The sequence below is a fragment of the Pecten maximus genome, chromosome 7 (genome assembly GCF_902652985.1).
Source record: "Pecten maximus chromosome 7, xPecMax1.1, whole genome shotgun sequence".
Classification (NCBI taxonomy): Eukaryota; Metazoa; Mollusca; class Bivalvia; order Pectinida; family Pectinidae; genus Pecten; species Pecten maximus.
This window is the reverse complement of record NC_047021.1, coordinates 15,987,201-16,008,755: the sequence shown is the minus strand read 5'-3', so window position 1 is coordinate 16,008,755 and position 21,555 is coordinate 15,987,201. Positions and strand designations below refer to the sequence as shown.

General features: G+C 37.6%; 1 protein-coding gene across 2 annotated transcripts in view; it reads left to right on the top strand.

Moving 5' to 3' along the window:
• The window catches only part of LOC117331751 (plexin-A4-like), a 217,325-nt gene extending 195,770 nt beyond the window's left edge, over positions 1-21,555 (top strand). Inside the window, exons 16-34 of one of the 2 annotated variants that reach the window (XM_033890627.1) lie at positions 46-188; positions 1,051-1,218; positions 1,492-1,585; positions 1,905-2,186; positions 2,404-2,559; positions 3,099-3,339; positions 3,615-3,778; positions 4,173-4,363; positions 4,562-4,639; positions 4,966-5,032; positions 5,468-5,614; positions 6,400-6,559; positions 11,882-11,985; positions 13,107-13,209; positions 15,083-15,267; positions 15,705-15,874; positions 16,999-17,287; positions 18,791-18,865; positions 19,122-21,555. In XM_033890627.1, the coding sequence (XP_033746518.1) occupies positions 46-188; positions 1,051-1,218; positions 1,492-1,585; positions 1,905-2,186; positions 2,404-2,559; positions 3,099-3,339; positions 3,615-3,778; positions 4,173-4,363; positions 4,562-4,639; positions 4,966-5,032; positions 5,468-5,614; positions 6,400-6,559; positions 11,882-11,985; positions 13,107-13,209; positions 15,083-15,267; positions 15,705-15,874; positions 16,999-17,287; positions 18,791-18,865; positions 19,122-19,223 (2,919 nt within the window). In that variant the 3' untranslated portion in view covers positions 19,224-21,555. Of the gene's footprint in view, positions 1-45; positions 189-1,050; positions 1,219-1,491; positions 1,586-1,904; positions 2,187-2,403; positions 2,560-3,098; positions 3,340-3,614; positions 3,779-4,172; positions 4,364-4,561; positions 4,640-4,965; positions 5,033-5,467; positions 5,615-6,399; positions 6,560-11,857; positions 11,986-13,106; positions 13,210-15,082; positions 15,268-15,704; positions 15,875-16,998; positions 17,288-18,790; positions 18,866-19,121 lie in introns of both variants that reach the window. The other variant, XM_033890626.1, reaches the window with a different exon arrangement.

The window sequence follows — 21,555 nt, the reverse complement described above, 5'->3', positions numbered from 1 at the left end:
TATAATTTAATAAATGACATTTGAGTTGTAATGTCTACCTTGTAGGACCCTGTGATTGAGAGTATCCAACCCAGTCATGGTCCTCAGGCCGGTGGTACCCGTGTCACCATCAATGGACAGTACATGAACGCTGGTACCAACATCACCGCATACATAGGGGGACGGATCTGTTCATCACATAGAGAGAGGTATGTTACATAGGGGGATGGATCTGTTCATCACATAGAGTGGCATGTTACATAGGGGGACAGATCTGTTCATCACATAGAGAGGTATGTTACATAGGGGGATGGATCTGTTCATCACATAGAGAGGTATGTTACATAGGGGGACGGATCTGTTCATCACATAGAGAGGTATGTTACATAGGGGGATGGATCTGTTCATCACATAGAGAGGTATGTTACATAGGGGGACGGATCTGTTCATCACATAGAGAGGTATGTTACATAGGGGGACGGATCTGTTCATCACATAGAGAGGTAAGCACGGATCTGTTCATAACATAGAGTGGCATGTTACATAGGGGGACGGATCTGTTCATCACATAGAGAGGTATGTTACATAGGGGACGGATCTGTTCATCACATAGAGAGGTATGTTACATAGGGGGACGGATCTGTTCATCACATAGAGAGGTAAGCACGGATCTGTTCATAACATAGAGTGGCATGTTACATAGGGGGACAGATCTGTTCATCACATAGAGAGGTATGTGTACCCAGTATTATTGTATTCAAAGAGGATGGCGTGTCATTCATCATCAAATAGTGTTCATCTCGCAGCATTTATAGGGGACATTCTCAACATTACATACAGAGAGACAAACAAACAACAATTTGAATTTTAATGGAACACAGTCATATGTAATTAAGGATCAAATTGAGAATCACAAAGAACAGTGATATTTCATGTTGTGATTATAGATATTAATGAAGATTTTAAGTCTCGCTCACCACAATAGAATCCATTGCTGATGGACAAGGGGAGGTAACTTCTATACTTTATCATTCAACAGTTTAACCATACAGTCATTATTTTTCTCTTCAGTAAATCAACCAACCAGTTTGTGTGTGTTACCCCACGTTCCTTAGAGGTCACACGTGCTGCAAAGGTCAAAATGTGGTTTGACAAACAGCTCGTTACAAGTGATCAGTTCTTCAACTATGTAGAAAATCCAATCATCGAGGATGTCAACCCCAAGAAGTCGATCAGGAGGTAAGGACATTTTTTCAATTTTAACATCATTTATCATATCACTCTCTCGTGGTTATTTTTCAACTGTACATGTATATATAATAATCATCCATCCACATCTTAGTCATCAGTCTGTTTTCATTCAACGACCTTCATATTTAGTAATGTCATCCGTTAACATTAATTAATATTGCAGTCATTCATCTTAAACTCGTTCTAATTGTATCGTTAAATAGTCGTCATAGTTTGTGTGTAAAGGTGTTTATTATTGAGATTGTTTGATGTACTTCACAGTGGTGGTGTCACAATTACAGTGACAGGTCAAAATCTTAATTCTGTCAAAAATCCCAAGATGGTTATCCTCACAGACATGGCCACTTTTGAAGGGGTATGTATATTCAAAACTTAAAACATGCACATTAAATTTAATATTCTATATAAGTTTAAAAAAAAAAAAAAAACATTTTCATATCAATTACCTAAAAACATTTTCATATCAATTACCTACTTTAATGATAAAAAACACAAAGTTGTTCACTTCAAGTCACTTTCAAAGGAAAAAATAAATTGATATGATACTCATCGAATGTCTCTTCACGAAGTGGATTTCTACTCCAAACTAATAGACTTACCAAGCTATATAAAATATGCCATGACTGTGTAATACTCTAACATTGTCATGAACCCAATCATCATTATACTTCTAGGACTGTAACCCTGGCAATGCAGAGATGTTTACCTGTTTATCTCCAATGATCGACCCCCAAATATTCAGCAGTCGCAGACGTCGTGATGTCTCACTACCATCAGCGCGCACATTTCACTACGGATTCCGTATGGATAATGTCACAGACATGCTCAACTTGACAAAATATGATGAAAAACAGTTTAAATCATTTAGTATATATCCTGATCCTACGTTTGAACCATTCCCTGGCAACAAGATCAAGTCATTCCAAAAGAAGAACAATGAGTACTTAACCATCAGTGTGAGTAGCATGCAGGGATAAACAAATTATATTAAAATATCTGTCTCACTAGCTCAGAATTCAGCTTTACTTAAAAAGATATTTCTTTTAGTATTCAATCATCATCCATAATATCACTTTAGTTATACGTTCTAAACATAAACAGTACTTGTCTTTGGTTACAAGTGATAGGTCAGATCATTCAAACATGAACATCTGTTGCTGTCCTCTATTTCAGGGCCAGTATCTCAGTAGTGGCATTCGTCAGAGTGATGTGATGGTGAAGATCGGACGAGGATACTGTAACGTGACATCAGTTGGGAACCAATTGACCTGCCAACCCCCGAAATCACAGCCTCAGTCTGACAAGGGAAATCGTTACCCGGAAGTAGAAGTGAGTAACTTCCCCTGACAAGTTTCACGTCACACAGAAATGAAGGTTTCTATAGACAGAGTTCATAGATAAAGTGTAGATTGATAGATCACTGAATCAGAGTAATCACATAACAATGCTTTTACTTTCCAGTTCTTTTGAAAAATATTTATCACTTACAATATATTTGACCTGTTCTGCCATGTGATATGTCTATACTTGTAATAAACTTAGTCTCTTTAGATGAAAATATGCTGTTTAAGTCGAAATTTGTCAATCGTATATAGAGATAAATTTGAAAGCTTTTATTCTTATTCTCACGCAAATGATTCTCATCAATAAATCATATGATAACCGAATCTTACACTCACAACTACCTCATATGGAATTCACTTAATTTGTTCTGTAATTGTATAATGCTACAAGCAATTTATTGAACTTGTTTAATAACTTCTATAGTCACCAGAGTAAGATCATCTACACATAAATTAGTTCTCTGTTACTGAACTTTATAAGGTAAAGCCATGTGATATAACAGGGAATCTCTCTACATTTTTCAGATCTACATCGGACACAATCTGACTATTTTCATTGGCTACCTGAAGTATGAGGAGGCTAAGTTTCCCCTGCCCCTGGAGTACATCATCCTGATATCAGCTGGTGGAGGAGTCCTCCTCATCTCCATCATAGTGGTCATCATCATGTACCGCTTCAAGTCCAAGAAGAATGACAGTATGATGAAGAAGATGCAGATACAGATGGACAACCTGGAGGCCAAGGTCGCCAAAGAGTGTAAAGAAGGTAGGATGCGTACTTTTTTCCCCTAGTGTGAAAAATAATTTCAATCTCAAACCCAAGATACTGTGACACAGTACCAACTCTAGATCCTTGATCACAGGTCCTTATTTCAACCCCCCCCCCCCCCCACACCCCCCCCCCCCCCCCCCCCCCCCCCCCCCCCCCCCCCCCCCAATCATTCATCTTCTATATAACAGAATGTGAAGAAGTTTTTGATTCTCATATCGTGAAAAATTTCATTTGATTGAATAACAACGTTACTGATTTACTCCATTTAGCATTTGCGGAGCTGCAGACGGACATGACAGAGCTGACGTCTGACCTTTACGGCCAGGTAGCCATTCCATTCTGGGATTACAGAACCTACTGCATGAGGGTACTGTTCCCCAAGCAGGACGCGCTTGACCAGGATGTTGACCACCCAGTAATCCGAGACCTTGAGGTAAGTTCACATACATCACCGAGACACCACCCAGATAGTAAGACTGTTAAATAACTTCGAGTTTGTCTCCTGTCTTATCAGGAGTTTACTTTCCAAAACTAAAAAACAAATGCTGCAAACATATAATGAAGGCCACTTATGATTCAGAAATTTAAAAAAGAAAAACAAAAATTGCAAAAGAAAAAAATTTAAAACAAAAAGGAAGTTTGGAGACTCCACCTGAGTCATTAAATGAAACTTTAAATTGATAAAATTAAAACATGTGTTGTTTTCTGTAGGTTGACTATGCCAGTGTTGTTTTCTGTAGGTTGACTATGCCAGTGTTGTTTTCTGTAGGTTGACTATGCCAGTGTTGTTTTCTGTAGGTTGACTATGCCAGTGTTGTTTTCTGTAGGTTGACTATGCCAGAAGAGAGAGTGTGGAGAGAGGACTTAAGCAGTTCGCACAGATGCTCAACAATAAGACGTTTCTGCTTATCTTTGTTCGAACCCTTGAGGGACACAAACACTTCACGATGCGAGACCGTGTCAATGTTGCTTCTCTCATCTCTGTTGCTCTACAGACCAAGATGGAGTATGCCACTGAGTAAGTCAAACTTCTACCATGTACAAAATCTATATTACAGTGGTTTTGTTTTGTTTAAACAAATCATATGACTTGGTTAGTTAACACTTTCCTGTTTCACAAAACATAATGATTTGTGTATATAACAGTGTTTCTGATTTGTTTAACACTTCTGATTTAATTGTATGTATCTATAGCCCCCTGTCAATTATATTGCAGTATACTGAAGACCCTGCTTGCAGAACTGATCGAAAAATCTGTTGAAGGCAAAAACCACCCCAAATTGTTGTTAAGAAGGTAAGTTCTCAAAGTTGTTGTTAATGCGGGAGGTTCGTATACTGCTGTGCCCGTCCTTTCTGGCCTTCCATCCTTCACACTGACCTGGTGTTAAATTGTGAAAATGGTTTAGATTATTTTTTGTGTCACATTTAACAGACTGATATTTCACAAAGCAAAGAAAGAGTCGGAACATATCTGTTTAACAGATGTTCATAAGTTACATATCTTATATTTGATGATTTGAAGAGAGATCTTGTCAATACAAAGACAGACATATATGTTGTAGTTATCACAACTTATTCATGTATGTATCATATTGTAAACGCACTCTTTGTTTTTTTCAGAACTGAATCAGTAGCTGAGAAGATGCTCACCAATTGGTTCACTTTCCTACTGTATAAGTTCCTAAGGGTAAGACTGTCCTTGAGTTTTACTAATAAATAACAATTACAGCCAATAAGTGACATTGATAATTAGGTGGTTGGAATGATTATTAGGGGTTAGAAACGTGCGTTTCATCTGTTCATCACAAATTGGAGTCATATGCACGTCAATGATTATTCTTCAGAGTCAAAATTGAATGCTCTGCAGTCAAATTTCTAAAAAAAATCTCTTTAATAACTCCTTTAACCAGTTTCTTTTTGGAAATCTCTTTGTCTCATAACAGGGATTTAAACATTTACATTTCATTAAAAGAACTTTGTTGAATTTCTAAATATTTGTTTTGATTTGGTTATATGTTGACTGACAGTTACAAGGTAGTGGACTGTTACAAACCCTCATAAGTTAATAATGATCCATATGAGTTGTATGACTACAATCAAACCTGATGATTGTTGTTTATAGGAATGTGCAGGAGAACCGTTGTTTATGCTGTATCAGGCCATGAAACAACAGGTGTCAAAGGGACCAGTAGATAATGTTACCAGTGAGGCCAGATACTCTCTCAGTGAGGATAAGCTCATCAGGCAACAGATCGAATACAAACAAATGGTAGGTCATAGGGTACCAAAGGTAGGTCACAGGGTACCAGCGGTAGGTCACAGGGTACCAAAGGTAGGTCACAGGGTACCAGTGGTAGGTCACAGGTTAAAAATGGTAGGTCACAGGGTACCAAAGGTAGGTCACTGGTTACCAGTGGTAGGTCACAGGGTACCAGTGGTAGGTCACAGGTTAAAAATGATAGGTCACAGGGTACCAAAGGTAGGTCATTGGGTACAAACGGTAGGTCATTGGGTACAAACGGTAGGTCACAGGTTAAAAGTGGTAAGTTACAGGGTACAAATGGTAGGTCACAGGGTACAAAATGTAGGTCACATGGTACAAATGGTAGGTCACTGGGTACAAATGGAAGGTCACTGGGTACAAACGGTAGATCACTGGGTACAAATGGAAGGTCACTGGGTACAAACGGTAGGTCACAGGTTAAAAGTGGTAGGTCACTGGATACAAACGGTAGATCACAGGTTAAAAGTGGTAGGTTATAGGGTACAGATGGTAGGTCACAGGGTACAAACACCTTTGGAGGGGTTACAGTCAAATCATCTAGGGTTAGGGTGCAATAACTGCTTGGGAGAGGTCATTTAGTGCAAACATTTTCGGGATGGAGGATCATAGGTTATGATCATGAAAAAACTTTTCAGAGTGCAAATACCATAAGGTATTCAGATAATTGGATTCTTGATGTGTCTACATTATTTGAAAATTTATCATAAAAATGAATAACTAGATCTATAAATTGAATAATAATCATGACTTGGGTTTCCTGTGTGTTACAGACTGTGTATGTACAGGACATGGAACAGTTTGGTCAGCAGCCTCACCCAGTCAAGGTACTGGACTGTGATACCATAGCTCAAGTGAAGGAAAAGATACTAGACGCCATCTACAAAAACGCTCCATTCAGTAGTCGGCCTATAAAGGACGACGTAGATTTAGGTAAGGTCTCGGTGTGTTTGGATAGACGTTTAAACAAGGTCATCGTTCTGATAGGTGTGGTACAAATCTAAGACAGCTCTGTTATAATCTGTTTTATTGAGTAATAAAAAAAAACCATACAAACAAAATTGAAAACATTTTGATATGATGACTGGAGCTGCCCTAGATTTGTGGAGCTATGTTGATTTAGCAATTGTTGTCATGCTAACTATAAGTTGGTAGCTCTCTATGGAACTAGTTTTTGTTGTCATAGTTACAAGGATATGCTTTGTTTTGAATAATTATTCACATTTTATATTAATGATGCTGAGTACGGATGCATGATTGATGTAATTAACCTGTGTGAGTCTCAATGATGAAATGTCGTCGGGTAACCATGTTGTATCTGTGTAATGACACACATTAGCGATGTTGAATGACTTAGAAAGGCGCTGATATTTGTTTGTAACTCGAATGGAGAGAAAATGAGATTTACTTTTGAATGGAGAAAGACAGGCACTGATAGTTGTGATTTGATTGGAGAGAGGTTTATTTTGACTGAGTTGAGCTAGTGAGCTTGTTCAGTGTGTGTGGGGCAGTGATGGATCTGATTGTCAGGACGAAACATACAGAACTTGATTCAGAACTAAGTAACATAAACATGATGTAATATCTTAATTGGTCATCAGGACACTTTGTCTGATATCAAAGACAACATATTGAAACAAATTAAATGTTTAGTTTACAATTGGCTCAGATATAAAACTGTTCAAAATGAAAGAAAATATATTTTAAAAAATTGTGTTAAACTTAATCTTATATGATTAGCTCTGATATTAAAATGAGAGTAATCCTGGAGGAAGAGTTACAACACAGATCTGTCTTTGTCCTGACAATTCACTTGGTTTCATTAGCATGAAGGGATGGACGTTGAGATGTATTTGGTGTTGTATTTGGTTTTAGGCATGGAATGACCACATTTTGTTTGCTTACATTACATTGGTACAGGCTTTCAGGTTTCTAGAATGTTGCATGTTTTTGTCAAGCTGTAGTTGTAGTGTGTCAGATCTTAGAATAAACTGGTGTCAGCCCTTTAGTGTGTAAAAATTGCACTGTTTGAATTAGGAAGGTGTCATTTACGCGATGATGCTTCCTGGATTGAACACTGTACCTAGCAAACAGGCAATATCTGAGCATCTGCTTTGTTTTCTAAGGTTTCAAAATGAAAATTCATAATGGGTTTTTAGCCCACCATCATCAGATGGTGGGCTATTCAAATCGCCCTGCGTCCGTGGTCCGTCGTCCGTCCGTCCCTCCGTCCGTCCGTCCCTCCGTCCGTAAACAATTCTTGTTATCGCTATTTCTCAGAAAGTACTGAAGGGATCTTTCTCAAATTTCATATGTAGGTTCCCCTTGGTGCCTAGTTATGCATATTGCGTTTTGAGACCAATCTGAAAACAACATGGCCGACAGGCAGCCATCTTGGATTTTCACAATTGAAGTTTGTTATCGCTATTTCTGAGAAAGTACTGAAGGGATCTTTCTCAAATTTCATATGAAGGTTCCCCTTGGTGCCTAGTTATGCATATTGCGATTTGAGACCAATCGGAAAACAACATGGCCGACAGGCAGCCATCTTGGATTTTGACAATTGAAGTTTGTTATTGCTATTTCTGAGAAAGTACTTAAGGGATCTTTCTCAAATTTCATATGTAGGTTCCCCTTGGTGCCTAGTTATGCATATTGCGATTTGAGACCAATTGGAAAACAACATGGCCGAGAGGCAGCCATCTTGGATTTTGACAATTGAAGTTTGTTATCACAATTTCTGAGAATGTACTGAATGGATCTTTCTGAAATTTCATATGTAGGTTTCCCTTGGTGCCTAGTTATGCATATTGCGTTTTGAGACCAATCTGAAAACAACATGGCCGACAGGCAGCCATCTTGAATTTTGACAATTGAAGTTTGTTATCACTATTTCTGAGAAAGTATTTAAGGGATCTTTCTCAAATTTCATATGAAGGTTCCACTTGGTGGCTAGTTATGCATATTGCGTTTTGAGACCAATCCGAAAATAACATGGCCGACAGGCAGCCATCTTGGATTTTGACAATTGAAGTTTGTTATCACTATTTCTGAGAAAGTATTTAAGGGATCTTTCTCAAATTTCATATGAAGGTTCCACTTGGTGGCTAGTTATGCATATTGCATTTTGAGACCAATCTGAAAATAACATGGCCGACAGGCAGCCATCTTGGATTTTGACAATTGAAGTTTGTTATCTCTATTTCTGAGAAAGTACTGAAGGGATCTTTCTCAAATTTCATATGGAGGTTCCCCTTGGTGCCTCGTTATGCATATTGCATTTTGAGATCAATTGGAAAACAATATGGCCGACAGACCGCCATCTTGGATTTTGACAATTGAAGTTTGTTATCTCTATTTCTGAGAAAGTACTGAAGGGATCTTTCTCAAATTTCATATGGAGGTTCCCCTTGGTGCCTCGTTATGCTTATTGCATTTTGAGATCAATTGGAAAACAATATGGCCGACAGACCGCCATCTTGGATTTTGACAATTGAAGTTTGTTATCTCTATTTCTCAAAGTACTGAATGGATCTCTCAAATTTCATAAGTAGGTTCCCCTTGGTCCCTTGTATTGCATTTTTGGACCAGTCTGTCCTGAAAACAACCTGGCAAACAAACAGCCATTATCGTTAAATCTCAAATTTCTTATATAGCTAGGATTCCCTTGTTTGAAAAGTACTGGAGGGATGTCTCAATTTGCACAGATTAGTAAAATGAAGGGAAAAGTAGAGAAAAGATCAATCTGACATGGAACCTATGAAGATCATTCAATGGTGGGCGCCAAGATCCCTCTGGGATCTCTTGTTATAGAACCTTGACCCAAAATATCATATCACTCTGTTTGTAATCATGAACAGTGTTACTGTGGTAACACGTTCCCCCACGGTAGGAGAGACAGGGCCGTTCCTGTATTATATCCCTGACGTTGGTTTCCTACCAATGTAAACGCTGACTTGCCACTCTGCTTTGTTGTAGATGTAGACTATTTGACACGTTGTCAAACATGGTAGCATGCTTTGTCTTTTTGTCAAGGAAGGTGGCCATATCTCCAGGGTAAAGAAGGTGGCATGATTCATCTCCTATGGAAACATGGTAGCATGCCTCATTTTTAGGTACCGGCCTCATCGTCTACTTGGTAGCGATAGTGGCATGCTTCCTTAGTCTGTTAATGATGGTGAAATGCGTCATCTCCCTGGTAATGACAGCGACATGCTTCCTGTACCAGGTGAAAATGGTGACATGCATCATCTCCCTGGTAATGACTGACATGCTTCCTCTGCCAGGTGAAAATGGTGTATCTCTATTGTACTAGTTAGTTGCTTGTCATTCCTCTGTTGTCATATGTCCGTCGCCAGACAAAAAATGTGGCTTGTATAAACGTTTGCTTGCTAGCTCTTAGGTTGTTGTCTGTACAACTGTGATAAGGAGTCAGTCTGGAGTGTAGTGTTGTTATGGCATGGATTATGTTATATTTGTTATGACCTGGCTACTAACTATTAATCATTATATCATTAACCTGTGTGTACGTAGTGTAGAATCAGCTTGATCTCTGCTTTATCCTGATAAAGTAAGAACATACTCCTATGGATAAGCAATATGTTTTAATTTATTAATGTGCCTATTCTTGCTATATATTATATTTTTATCAGTTATATATTTGTTTGAAAAACATTATGAAAAATCTGTTGCTATCTGATATTATATTGATTTTATTTACTACTTCCTGACTATAGGTTACCCAAAATTTTTTGTCATTTGAACATATTTTACTGTATTCTTGTACACATCATTGGACTTCCCCACATCACATTCCATTTCTCCCCATCCTTTCAGCTTTGAGTTTTGTTTTTATTCAATATTGTTTTGTTAATTTTCATTTTTCATTTAACAAACACCCTAACAAAGACTGACTATATTATCCAAAGTTAACACTTTCCGCACTTTGTGTTCTTTCCGGATTCCATACCGGAAGTAGTTATAAGGCTCGTCCCAAGAAGTTAAAACAAAATGGCAGATTTTTGGTGTGTTGTTTTTTCATATATAGAAACATAAAGGTTAGTGTTATCTTCGGACATTATTGAGAAATATTTCATTAAATAAGATCTAGTGGCATTGAACACTATGAAATGTCCTAGACACTGTATGTGTCGGGTGCTGTTTTTAACAAATCAACATTTAAATAACGTCAGCTTAGCCTGTCGACTTTAGTTGTCAGTGTGGTAGTGGGAGCTTGAAATTATGTCGACTATAGTCGACAACGGGGAAGTGGGAGCACATTTTCATTTAGACATCGGTACTGAAAGAGTTGAATAAGGTCAGCTTAGCCTGTCAACTAAAGTTCACAGTGGGGTAGTGGGAGCTTGAAATTATGTTGACTATAGGCGAAAACGGAGAAGAGGGTTCCCATTTTCATGTAGACAACGGTACTGAAAGAGTTAAGGACCATCAAAATCAGGAATCAGCAGAATTAGAACCCCCAAAATATTCTAATACATTTTATCAAATCTAAATGTTATAAACCTTTATAATGCTACAAATTCCATCTTTGTTAAAACAGATGAAATATGGTTATCTCCCTTTATTGTGCAAAATTTTTATTGTAAAATCAATTTTTTCTTTTTTTTTTATCGAACATTTTCATTTGATATATATACTAAGTGCTATGCACAATTTAGTAATCACATTAGCTGTGTAGTCTCTGACTTACCACCATATAGAATTGATCCGTTACCACGGAAATCAGAATTACAGACTTACACCTAGAGACACAACAGGTATATAGATATATGCTTCCTCTATGTGCATGTTTTTAGTTGGATTAGAATTTTCCCCTGGGTCAGGTCTTTTGACACTTTTTTTCCTTCCTAATGTTTTATTCTTTCTCCTCGCCTTCTTCCCCAGACCTTTGTTCTTGTAGATTTCTTTTAGGTCATTGGTCATTTCCTGTCAACTTTGAACCCTGAAGCTGATGGTTCTGTAAATTAACTTGGAACTTCACATTTAATAAACATTTAATTACATATTGTTCTGAATTTGAACATTTTTGAAAAATAATTTAAAAGTTCATGTTTGCAAGTGTTATCAATGTTTGGAAACATCAGCTTCATTTGCATGGTTCATCACCAAAAACATCATCATCATCATCATCATCCTGAATGTAACCAAGGATTCTGCACTGCAGAGGTTGTGAGAGGTAGTTAATGGTTGTAATTGTTTCCACGGTTACAGTGTTATTTGATAAATCCTCTCCAGAATGGAACAGCGGGATTAAGGGGCGTCTAATTTTACAAGATGATGATGTGTCAACGAAGATAGAAGGAGAATATAAACGCCTCAATTCCTGCAGCCACTACAAGGTACGTATTTACCAGCACGACGCGGATTTCTTACGGATGTCTGTGATGTACATACAACCAGGATTGTCTATCCTCTTTTAATGAGTTTGTACATCTAAATATTTGTAATTACAAATATCAAATGAAGGAAGACTTGTTATTAGTGCTGTAATGATACACTTCCTTGTCACTTGATGCTGATTGGATGGTTTAGCCTACCTCATATCCTTCTGTCTAACTCATCCAATAAATGTTCTATCGGGGAGAGGTCAGATCAACCTGAAATTCGATGAGGGTTCAGAAAATGTACATGCATATCATCATGCATAACATCTTTTCTTTTCCCCTAAATCGTTTCTTTTTTCAATATATCGCCAAAACATGATAGATACAATCTTCACAAAACTACACATGAGTTTCTGGGTCAACAATCCACAAAACTACACATGAGTTTCTGGGTCAACAATCCACAAAACTACACATGAGTTTCTAGATCAACACTCATCACTAAAACTACCCAAGTTTCTGATTCAACAATCAACACAAAAAATACACATGAGTTTCTAGGTTAACAATCATCACAAAAAATACACATGAGTTCCTAGGTCAACTAGGAACTTTGTATAAAGTTTTGGAGCAAACATGCACTTTACGAACTGATGCAAACTTTTCTACATTCCAGCAGGGTAGCAAAGCTAGACCATTTCGGTGAAAGACAAGCGAATTTATTATCCAACAGACCAATAGATGGCTGGATTTTGATTATTATTGCTAGATCCCAGCAGTGTGCTTCTCTGAGATGAAGCACTATAATGTTTGCATCAGTTCCATGCTATCACAAACATGTACATACCACAACCTCCCATATAAAAATGGACATAAGCATACATCTGGCACGCAGAACAGGGGCTGTCCTTAAATGACCTTAGCTGTTGATAGGACGTTAAACAATAGATAACCAAACCAAAGTTTTACGAATATTTACAGTTCTGTCATATGTAAAAACCATTACTGAAAACACAAATTTAATTTTATATGTGGCAAAATACCAATTGTCACTTCCTATTATGCGAGTATAAACTTGTGAATTGCTGGCTAAAGTAAAGTTAGTGGATGTTTTATGAATTGTCTCCCTTTGGCAGGTACCTGATGGTGCATTCATGACATTGGTGCCAAAACAGCCACAGTCCTACTATAACCTCTCCATGAACTCAAATGATAAATCTGGGTCCAAGCTGTACAGTGGTAAGTATTTTATTCTATAGTTTAGACAGTTTGTCCCTTATGTATATTGTTTTATCTACGGTGTGGGTGTTTTGTCCTCTGTGTGGGTGTTTTGTCGTGGGTGTTTTGTCCCCTGTGTGGGTGTTTTGTCCTCTGTGTGGGTGTTTTGTCCTCTGTGAGGGTGTTTTGTCCTCTGTGAGTGTGTTTTGTCCTCTGTGTGAGTGTTTTGTCCTCTGTGTGGGTGTTTTGTCCTCTGTGTGAGTGTTTTGTCATCTGTATGAGGGTGTTTTGTCCTCTGTGTGAGTGTTTTGTCCTCTGTGTGAGTGTTTTGTCCTCTGTGTGAGTGTTTTGTCATCTGTATGAGTGTTTTGTCCTCTGTGAGGGTGTTTTGTCCTCTGTGTGAGTGTTTTGTCATCTGTGTGAGTGTTTTGTCCTCTGTGTGAGTGTTTTGTCATCTGTATGAGTGTTTTGTCCTCTGTGTGAGTGTTTTGTCATCTGTGTGAGTGTTTTGTCCTCTGTGTGAGTGTTTTGTCATCTGTATGAGTTTTTTGTCCTCTGTGTGAGTGTTTTGTCCTCTGAGGGTGTTTTGTCCTCTGTGTGAGTGTTTTGTCATCTGTATGAGTTTTTTGTCCTCTGTGTGAGTGTTTTGTCCTCTGTGTGAGTGTTTTGTCCTCTGTGTGAGTGTTTTGTCCTCTGTGTGATTGTTTTGTCCTCTGTGTAAATGTTTTGTTCCCTGCCTGAGTGTTTTATTTCCAGGGTAAATGTTTTGTTCCCTGTGTTTGTGTTTTGTCCTCTGTGTTTGTGTTTTGTCCTCTGTGTAAGTGTATTGTCCTCTGTGTAAGTGTATTGTCCTCTGTGTAAGTGTATTGTCCTCTGAGTAAGTGTTTGTTCTCTATGTAAGTGTATTGGCCTCTATGTAAGTGTTTGTCCTCTGTGTAAGTGTATTGTCCTCTGTGTAAGTGTATTGTCCTCTGTGTAAGTGTTTGTTCTCTATGTAAGTGTTTGTTCTCTATGTAAGTGTTTGGCCTCTATGTAAGTGTTTGTTCTCTATGTAAGTGTTTGGCCTCTATGTAAGTGTATTGTCCTCTGAGTAAGTGTTTGTTCTCTATGTAAGTGTTTGGCCTCTATGTAAGTGGTTGGCCTCTATGTAAGTGGTTGGCCTCTATGTAAGTGTTTGGCCGCTATGTAAGTGTTTGGCCTCTATGTAAGTATTTGGCCTCTATGTAAGTGTTTGGCCTCTATGTAAGTGGTTGGCCTCTATGTAAGTGTTTGTTCTCTATGTAAGTGTTTGGCCTCTGTGTAAGTGTATTGTCCTCTATGTAAGTGTTTGTTCTCTATGTAAGTGTTTGGCCTCTATGTAAGTGGTTGGCCTCTATGTAAGTGTTTGTTCTCTATGTAAGTGTTTGGCCGCTATGTAAGTGTTTGGCCTCTATGTAAATGTTTGGCCTCTATGTAAGGGTTTGGCCTCTATGTAAGTGTTTGGCCTCTATGTAAATGTTTGGCCTTTATGTAAGTGTTTGGCCTCTGTGTAAATGTTGGGCCTTTATGTAAGTGTTTGGCCTCTATGTAAATGTTTGGCCGCTATGTAAGTGTTTGGCCTTTATGTAAGTGTTTGGCCGCTATGTAAGTGTTTGGCCTCTATGTAAATGTTTGGCCTTTATGTAAGTGTTTGGCCTCTATGTAAGTGTTTGGCCTCTATGTAGATGCCAGTGTTGGTTCCAAGATTTTGGTTCATCAATATTTGACCTCTAACATTGATGAAAATATAATCCAACTAAAAAATATGAAACAGTCATTGTAAATTAAATAATGTCATTGGTTTGCAAAACAGAAATAAAATTCCTGAGAACAGAGTAGTAACATTTACTTATTAAATGTGTTTGTGTTTTGGCAGATCTCATTTACTCCAGGAGTCCATCCCTAAACAGAACTCCACAAGGCTTCCATGCAGACACGGATGGGAGCGGGTACAAGTACTATCACCTCGTCAAACAACATGATGCAGAGACCCTGAAAGAGGGTGACCGTGGCAGTAAGATGGTGTCTGAAATCTATCTCACCAGACTTCTTGCCACTAAGGTATGCTTTCTCATTTGATAATTTAAGTCTATATATATTGAATTATTTGATGAATATATTTTCTGCCCTCATCATATAAATAGCCAAAGACACTGTTAGTGTTTGTCAATATAAGTCCATCACACTTTGGTTAGAAGGTCCGTTCTTCAGGCAAGAATGGGTTTAGGATGTTGTTTTTTACAAGGATAATCATTTCATGTGTTTTATGTATACTTTTTTTGTATTTCAAAATTTAAGTTTTAGGCATGCTTAGAGTTCTGTTAGACTTTGAATTTTGTTCTATTCTCATAAAAGTTGGAGTAGATAATATATGTTTTATAAGCATTTGAGCTAAGGAACGTAAAACATTGCAAGATCAATTGTTTTGAAGAACTGTACTTTAGCATTAAATGAAATGAAGGTGAATTTGAACTAATTAGCATGTCAACTGTTTACAGGGTACCCTTCAACAGTTCGTGGACGACCTGTTTGAGAGGATATTCAGTACTAACCATCGATGTACTGCCCTTCCTCTTGCCATTAAATACATGTTTGACTTCCTAGACGACCAAGCCCTACAACATGGTATACAGGACATCGAGGTTGTGCACACATGGAAATCCAATAGGTAAAAATATAAATCAATTGCTACTTCAATATGATACAGAAAAAGAGGCGAGTTCAATCATGAGTCATTTGGTTTAATCAGGCTGTTCTATCTTATATGATCACATATGCCGATCAACATTAACCAATCACTGCCATGCTTCCAAATGGAGACTGGTGTGCTGATAATGGGACCAAAGAAAATTACTGGTTGAACTTAAGTCATCTAGACATGCACATTGTAACTTCTTATTTCTCAACACACGTCCTTCAAAGAATCGTCATTGATGTAAAGGGCCTAAAATGTTGATATATAGGATGTGACTGGACAAAGTGGAATAGGTCGAAAGTTATGTCAAAATATAGATAGGGAGGTGAAATAGGCATTCAAGTCAAAATATAGATAGTGAGGTGAAATAGGCATTCAATTGTGACAGTTCAGCCCTTCTGTAGTCGGAACATAGTCACTATAGTTACAGATCATACTCGCTCTAGTTAGAACATAGTCACTATAGTTACGGATCATACTCGCTCTAGTTAGAACATAGTTACTATAGTTACGGATCATACTCTCTCTAGTTAGAACATAGTCACTATAGTTACAGATCATACTCGCTCTAGTTAGAACATAGTCACTATAGTTACGGATCATACTCTCTCTAGTTAGAACATAGTCACTATAGTTACGGATCATACTCTCTCTAGTTAGAACATAGTCACTATAGTTACAGATCATACTCGCTCTAGTTAGAACATAGTTACTATAGTTACAGATCGTACTCGCTCTAGTTAGAACATAGTCACTATAGTTACAGATCGTACTCACTCTAGTTAGAACATAGTCACTATAGTTACAGATCGTACTCACTCTAGTTAGAACATAGTCACTACAGTTACAGATCGTACTCACTCTAGTTAGAACATAGTCACTATAGTTACAGATCGTACTCACTCTAGTTAGAACATAATCACTATATTTACAGATCGTACTCTCTTTAGTTAGAACATATAGTCACTACAGTTACAGATCGTACTCGCTCTAGTTAGAACATATAATCACTATAGTTACAGATCATACTCGCTCTAAGTTGAATGTGTTTTGAGTGATTGGATGATGACTTGCATGCTTCTGTCTTTGTGTTACAGTCTTCCACTGAGGTTCTGGGTTAACGTGATAAAGAACCCTAACTTCGTGTTTGATATCTATAAGTCGCCCATAGTGGATTCCTGTCTGTCCGTGGTGGCCCAGACATTCATGGACAGTTGCTCTATGTCGGAGCACCGTTTGGGTAAGGACTCGCCGTCCAGCAAACTCCTCTATGCCAAGGACATCCCTAAGTATAAAAAGTGGGTGGAAAGGTACTACCAGGACATCAAGATGATGCCCGCCATCAGTGACCAGGACATGACCGCCATGATGACCGATGAATCCAGGGTGAGTAAAAGATGAAACTTTGTTATGGCAGAGTTACAGATTGTAACAATAGACAATTACTTTGGTTATGGCAGTCACAGAACATAACAATAGATAATTACTTTGGTTATGGCAGATCGAGTCACAGATCATAACAATGGACAGTTACTTTGGTTATGTCAGTCACAGAACATAACAATAGATAATTACTTTGGTTATGGCAGTCACAGAACATAACAATAGATAATTACTTTGGTTATGGCAGTCACTGAACATAACAATAGATAATTACTTTGGTTATGGCAGTCACAGAACATAACAATAGATAATTACTTTGGTTATGGCAGTCACTGAACATAACAATAGATAATTACTTTGGTTATGGCAGTCACAGAACATAACAATAGACAATTACTTTGGTTATGGCAGTCACAGAACATAACAATAGATAATTACTTTGGTTATGGCAGTCACAGAACATAACAATAGACAATTACTTTGGTTATGGCAGTCACAGAACATAACAATAGACAATTACTTTGGTTATGGCAGTCACAGAACATAACAATAGATAATTATGATATGGCAGTCACAGAACATAACAATAGATAATTACTTTGGTTATGGCAGTCACAGAACATAACAATAGATAATTACTTTGGTTATGGCAGTCACAGAACATAACAATAGACAATTACTTTGGTTATGGCAGTCACAGAACATAACAATAGATAATTACTTTGGTTATGGCAGTCACAGAACATAACAATAGATAATTACTTATGTTATGGCAGTCACAGAACATAACAATAGATAATTACTTTGGTTATGGCAGAGTTACAGATAGTAACAATAGGCAATGATGTTCATTATGGCAGTCCAAAGATCGTAACAATTGACAATTACTTTGGTTATGACAGTCAAGGACCATGGCACATGGCAAGAGACAAGTCCAGAATGTATAGAAATAGAAGTATGTCATGGCAAAGACAAGGACCGTGACCACAGACCTTTCCTGAATGTATAGATAGAACTATGTTATGGCAGAGTCAAGGACCGTGACCTCAAACTTGTCCTGAATGTATAGATAGAAATATGTTATGGCAGAGTCAAGGACCGTGACCTCAAACTAGTCCTGAATGTATAGATAGAACTACATTATGGCAGAGTCAAGGACCGTGACCTCAAACTTGTCCTGAATGTATAGATAGAACTACATTATGGCAGAGTCAAGGACCGTGACCTCAAACTTGTCCTGAATGTTTAGATAGAACTATGTTATGGCAGAGTCAAGGACCGTGACCTCAAACTTGTCCTGAATGTATAGATAGAACTATGTTATGGCAGAGTCAAGGACCGTGACCTCAAACTTGTCCTGAATGTATAGATAGAACTATGTTATGGCAGAGTCAAGGACCGTGACCACAGCCTATTCAAGAGTTATTATATTGCTGCCTAAATGTTTACAGAAAATATATTTTTATGGCATATATTGAATTTGTATAATTATGATTTATATTACAGTGTCATCATGATGAGTTTAACACCAACGCAGCCCTCCTCGAGTTATATAAATATGTACAGAAATACAATGAAGAGGTAAGGTGCAATAGTGTGACCAGCACAGTTGATATAAGTTGTAGTAATATGTAGTATCATAAAACTGATGGGTAAAATCAAGATAGCGGCATGACCTTGAACTGACTTTAGGTCTTTAATGTTGCTTTTTATGTGCTGCGAAATAGCAACCTTAAGCGGTCATCTCCAAATTTTGCTAGAATAAATTCATTTGGAACTCTCGTTTTTAATTGCATTGCAGTTGTGGTTTTTAATGTTGCTTTTTTTTACATTGCAGTTGTGGCAGGCTCTTGAAGAAGATGAATTTGCCAAAAAGAACCGCCTGACATACAAACTTGAGCAGGTCCGAATGACGATGGAGGCAGAAGTATACTGCTGATACACATATCACACTCACAAAGGAGCTTTAATTTCATCATTTATTACTATGCATACTTGGCTTTAATGCAAACATTGGTTAGATGGAGATCTGACTCTTGTGTTTAGTTTGTTTTGAAGTGCTGCTACTGCTGATGGTATATACCTCTTCAGGTCAAGTTTTCAAGTTTTTTTCCGTCATTGCACGTCAAGTGCTGTGAAATATATGTTTTTCTATTCCTCGTCAATACTTCAGTAAAAGTGAGTGCCATGTATCTAGAGGACATATACAAGTCAGTGCATGTGTCTATGTAGGTGTCTGTATGTGGCCCCTACAGCCTGACTTGTTCCCTAACATCCACACTAGACGAATCTCTGTATACTGTCCAGATGTCTGGTACTCGACCAGCTTATTTCCACATCTACATGTATGTTCAGGACTTGGAAGTTGATAGGTGAAGTGGCGTTTTTTTTTTTTTTTTTGTGATAAACTTTGGACTGTCAGATTGTCCTACTGATGTGACCAAGAAACAGATGGACAAACATCCGTATGTATTTGTATTATCTGACCTGTTCTGAACAGTGGTTCTGGTTCACAGCATTGACCCTGGTTCAAAGAACAGAGGATCTGGTTCAGAAATGGAGCTGACAGCACATCCATGTGTTCACCAACCTACATATAAACCTGGTGTAACAAACCAGATGTCTTTGTATGTCATTTTTATGTGTTTAATATATATGACTATTTTTAAGTATAAAATTATCTACTTGTACGTACATAATTCAGCTGATTACATATTTTCATACTTCACCTAGCTGTAGACAGGGATAACAAGTCATTTTTCAACTTTAGCCAGAATTTTGATATTTCATATTGGAAAAACTAATATTTTCTAAAGTTTTCATAAATCTAAAAGTTGGTTGTAAACATATTTCTTTCAATTATGGACTGTTTTGAATTTTTTTTTGAAAAGGAATAATACTTTAAAGATATATATCAACATTCACTGTTATTTTTGAAAATATAGAACCGACATTGACTGTAATTTTAAAAACCGTAAACATTTAGCATATTTTCATCGTCATACTTTGTATCAATATAGCACACCGGCTCATGTAAATATTAATATTGCATTGATAATTAGGGCTATACATAATAGGAGAATTTAGTAGATATAGGTTTCTTTGTGCCAAAAAATATCATTATTCATACAACCCTCTGCTAACACATTTCAAACTGAAGATATCGTACTTGCCATAGACTCTATGCAGACATGTTAATCAGCATGTATGCTGTCATTGGTGGTCTTAGATATTTTTAAAGTCTGGCCTAGATTTTAACAAACAACAAGCTTTTATCATCTCAAAATGTGTCCGCCAAAATGTTAAAATGTCCAGTAACATAAGTCTGCTGGGTAAGGTTTGACATATACCCAGATATTACACCCCTAGATAACCCACAAGACATATACCCAGATATTACACCCCTAGATAACCCACAAGACATATACCCAGTTATTACACCCCTAGATAACCCACAAGACATATACCCAGATATAACACCCTTAGATAACCCATCAGACATATACCCAGATATTTACACCCTTAGATTACCCACCAGACATATACCAGATATTACACCCCTAGATAACCCACAAGACATATACCCAGATATAACACCCTTAGATAACCCATCAGACATATACCCAGATATTACACCCTGTATTACCCACCAGACATATACCAGATATTACACCCTTAGATTACCCACCAGACATATACCCAGATATTACACCCTTAGATAACCCAACAGACATATACCAGATATTACACCCTGTATTACCCACCAGACATATACCAGATATTACACCCTGTATTACCCACCAGACATATACCAGATATTACACCCTGTATTACCCACCAGACATATACCCAGATATTACACCCTGTATTACCCACCAGACATATACCCAGATATTACACCCTGTATTACCCACCAGACATATACCCAGATATTACACCCTGTATTACCCACCAGACATATACCAGATATTACACCCTGTATTACCCACCAGACATATACCCAGATATTACACCCTTAGATAACCCACCAGACATATACCAGATATTACACCCTTAGATAACCCACAAGACATATACCCAGATATTACACCCTTAGATAACCCACCAGACATATACCCAGATATTACACCCTTAGATAACCCACCAGACATATACCCAGATATTACACCCTTAGATAACCCACCAGACATATACCCAGATATTACACCCTTAGATAACCCACCAGACATATACCAGATATTACACCCTTAGATAACCCACCAGACATATAC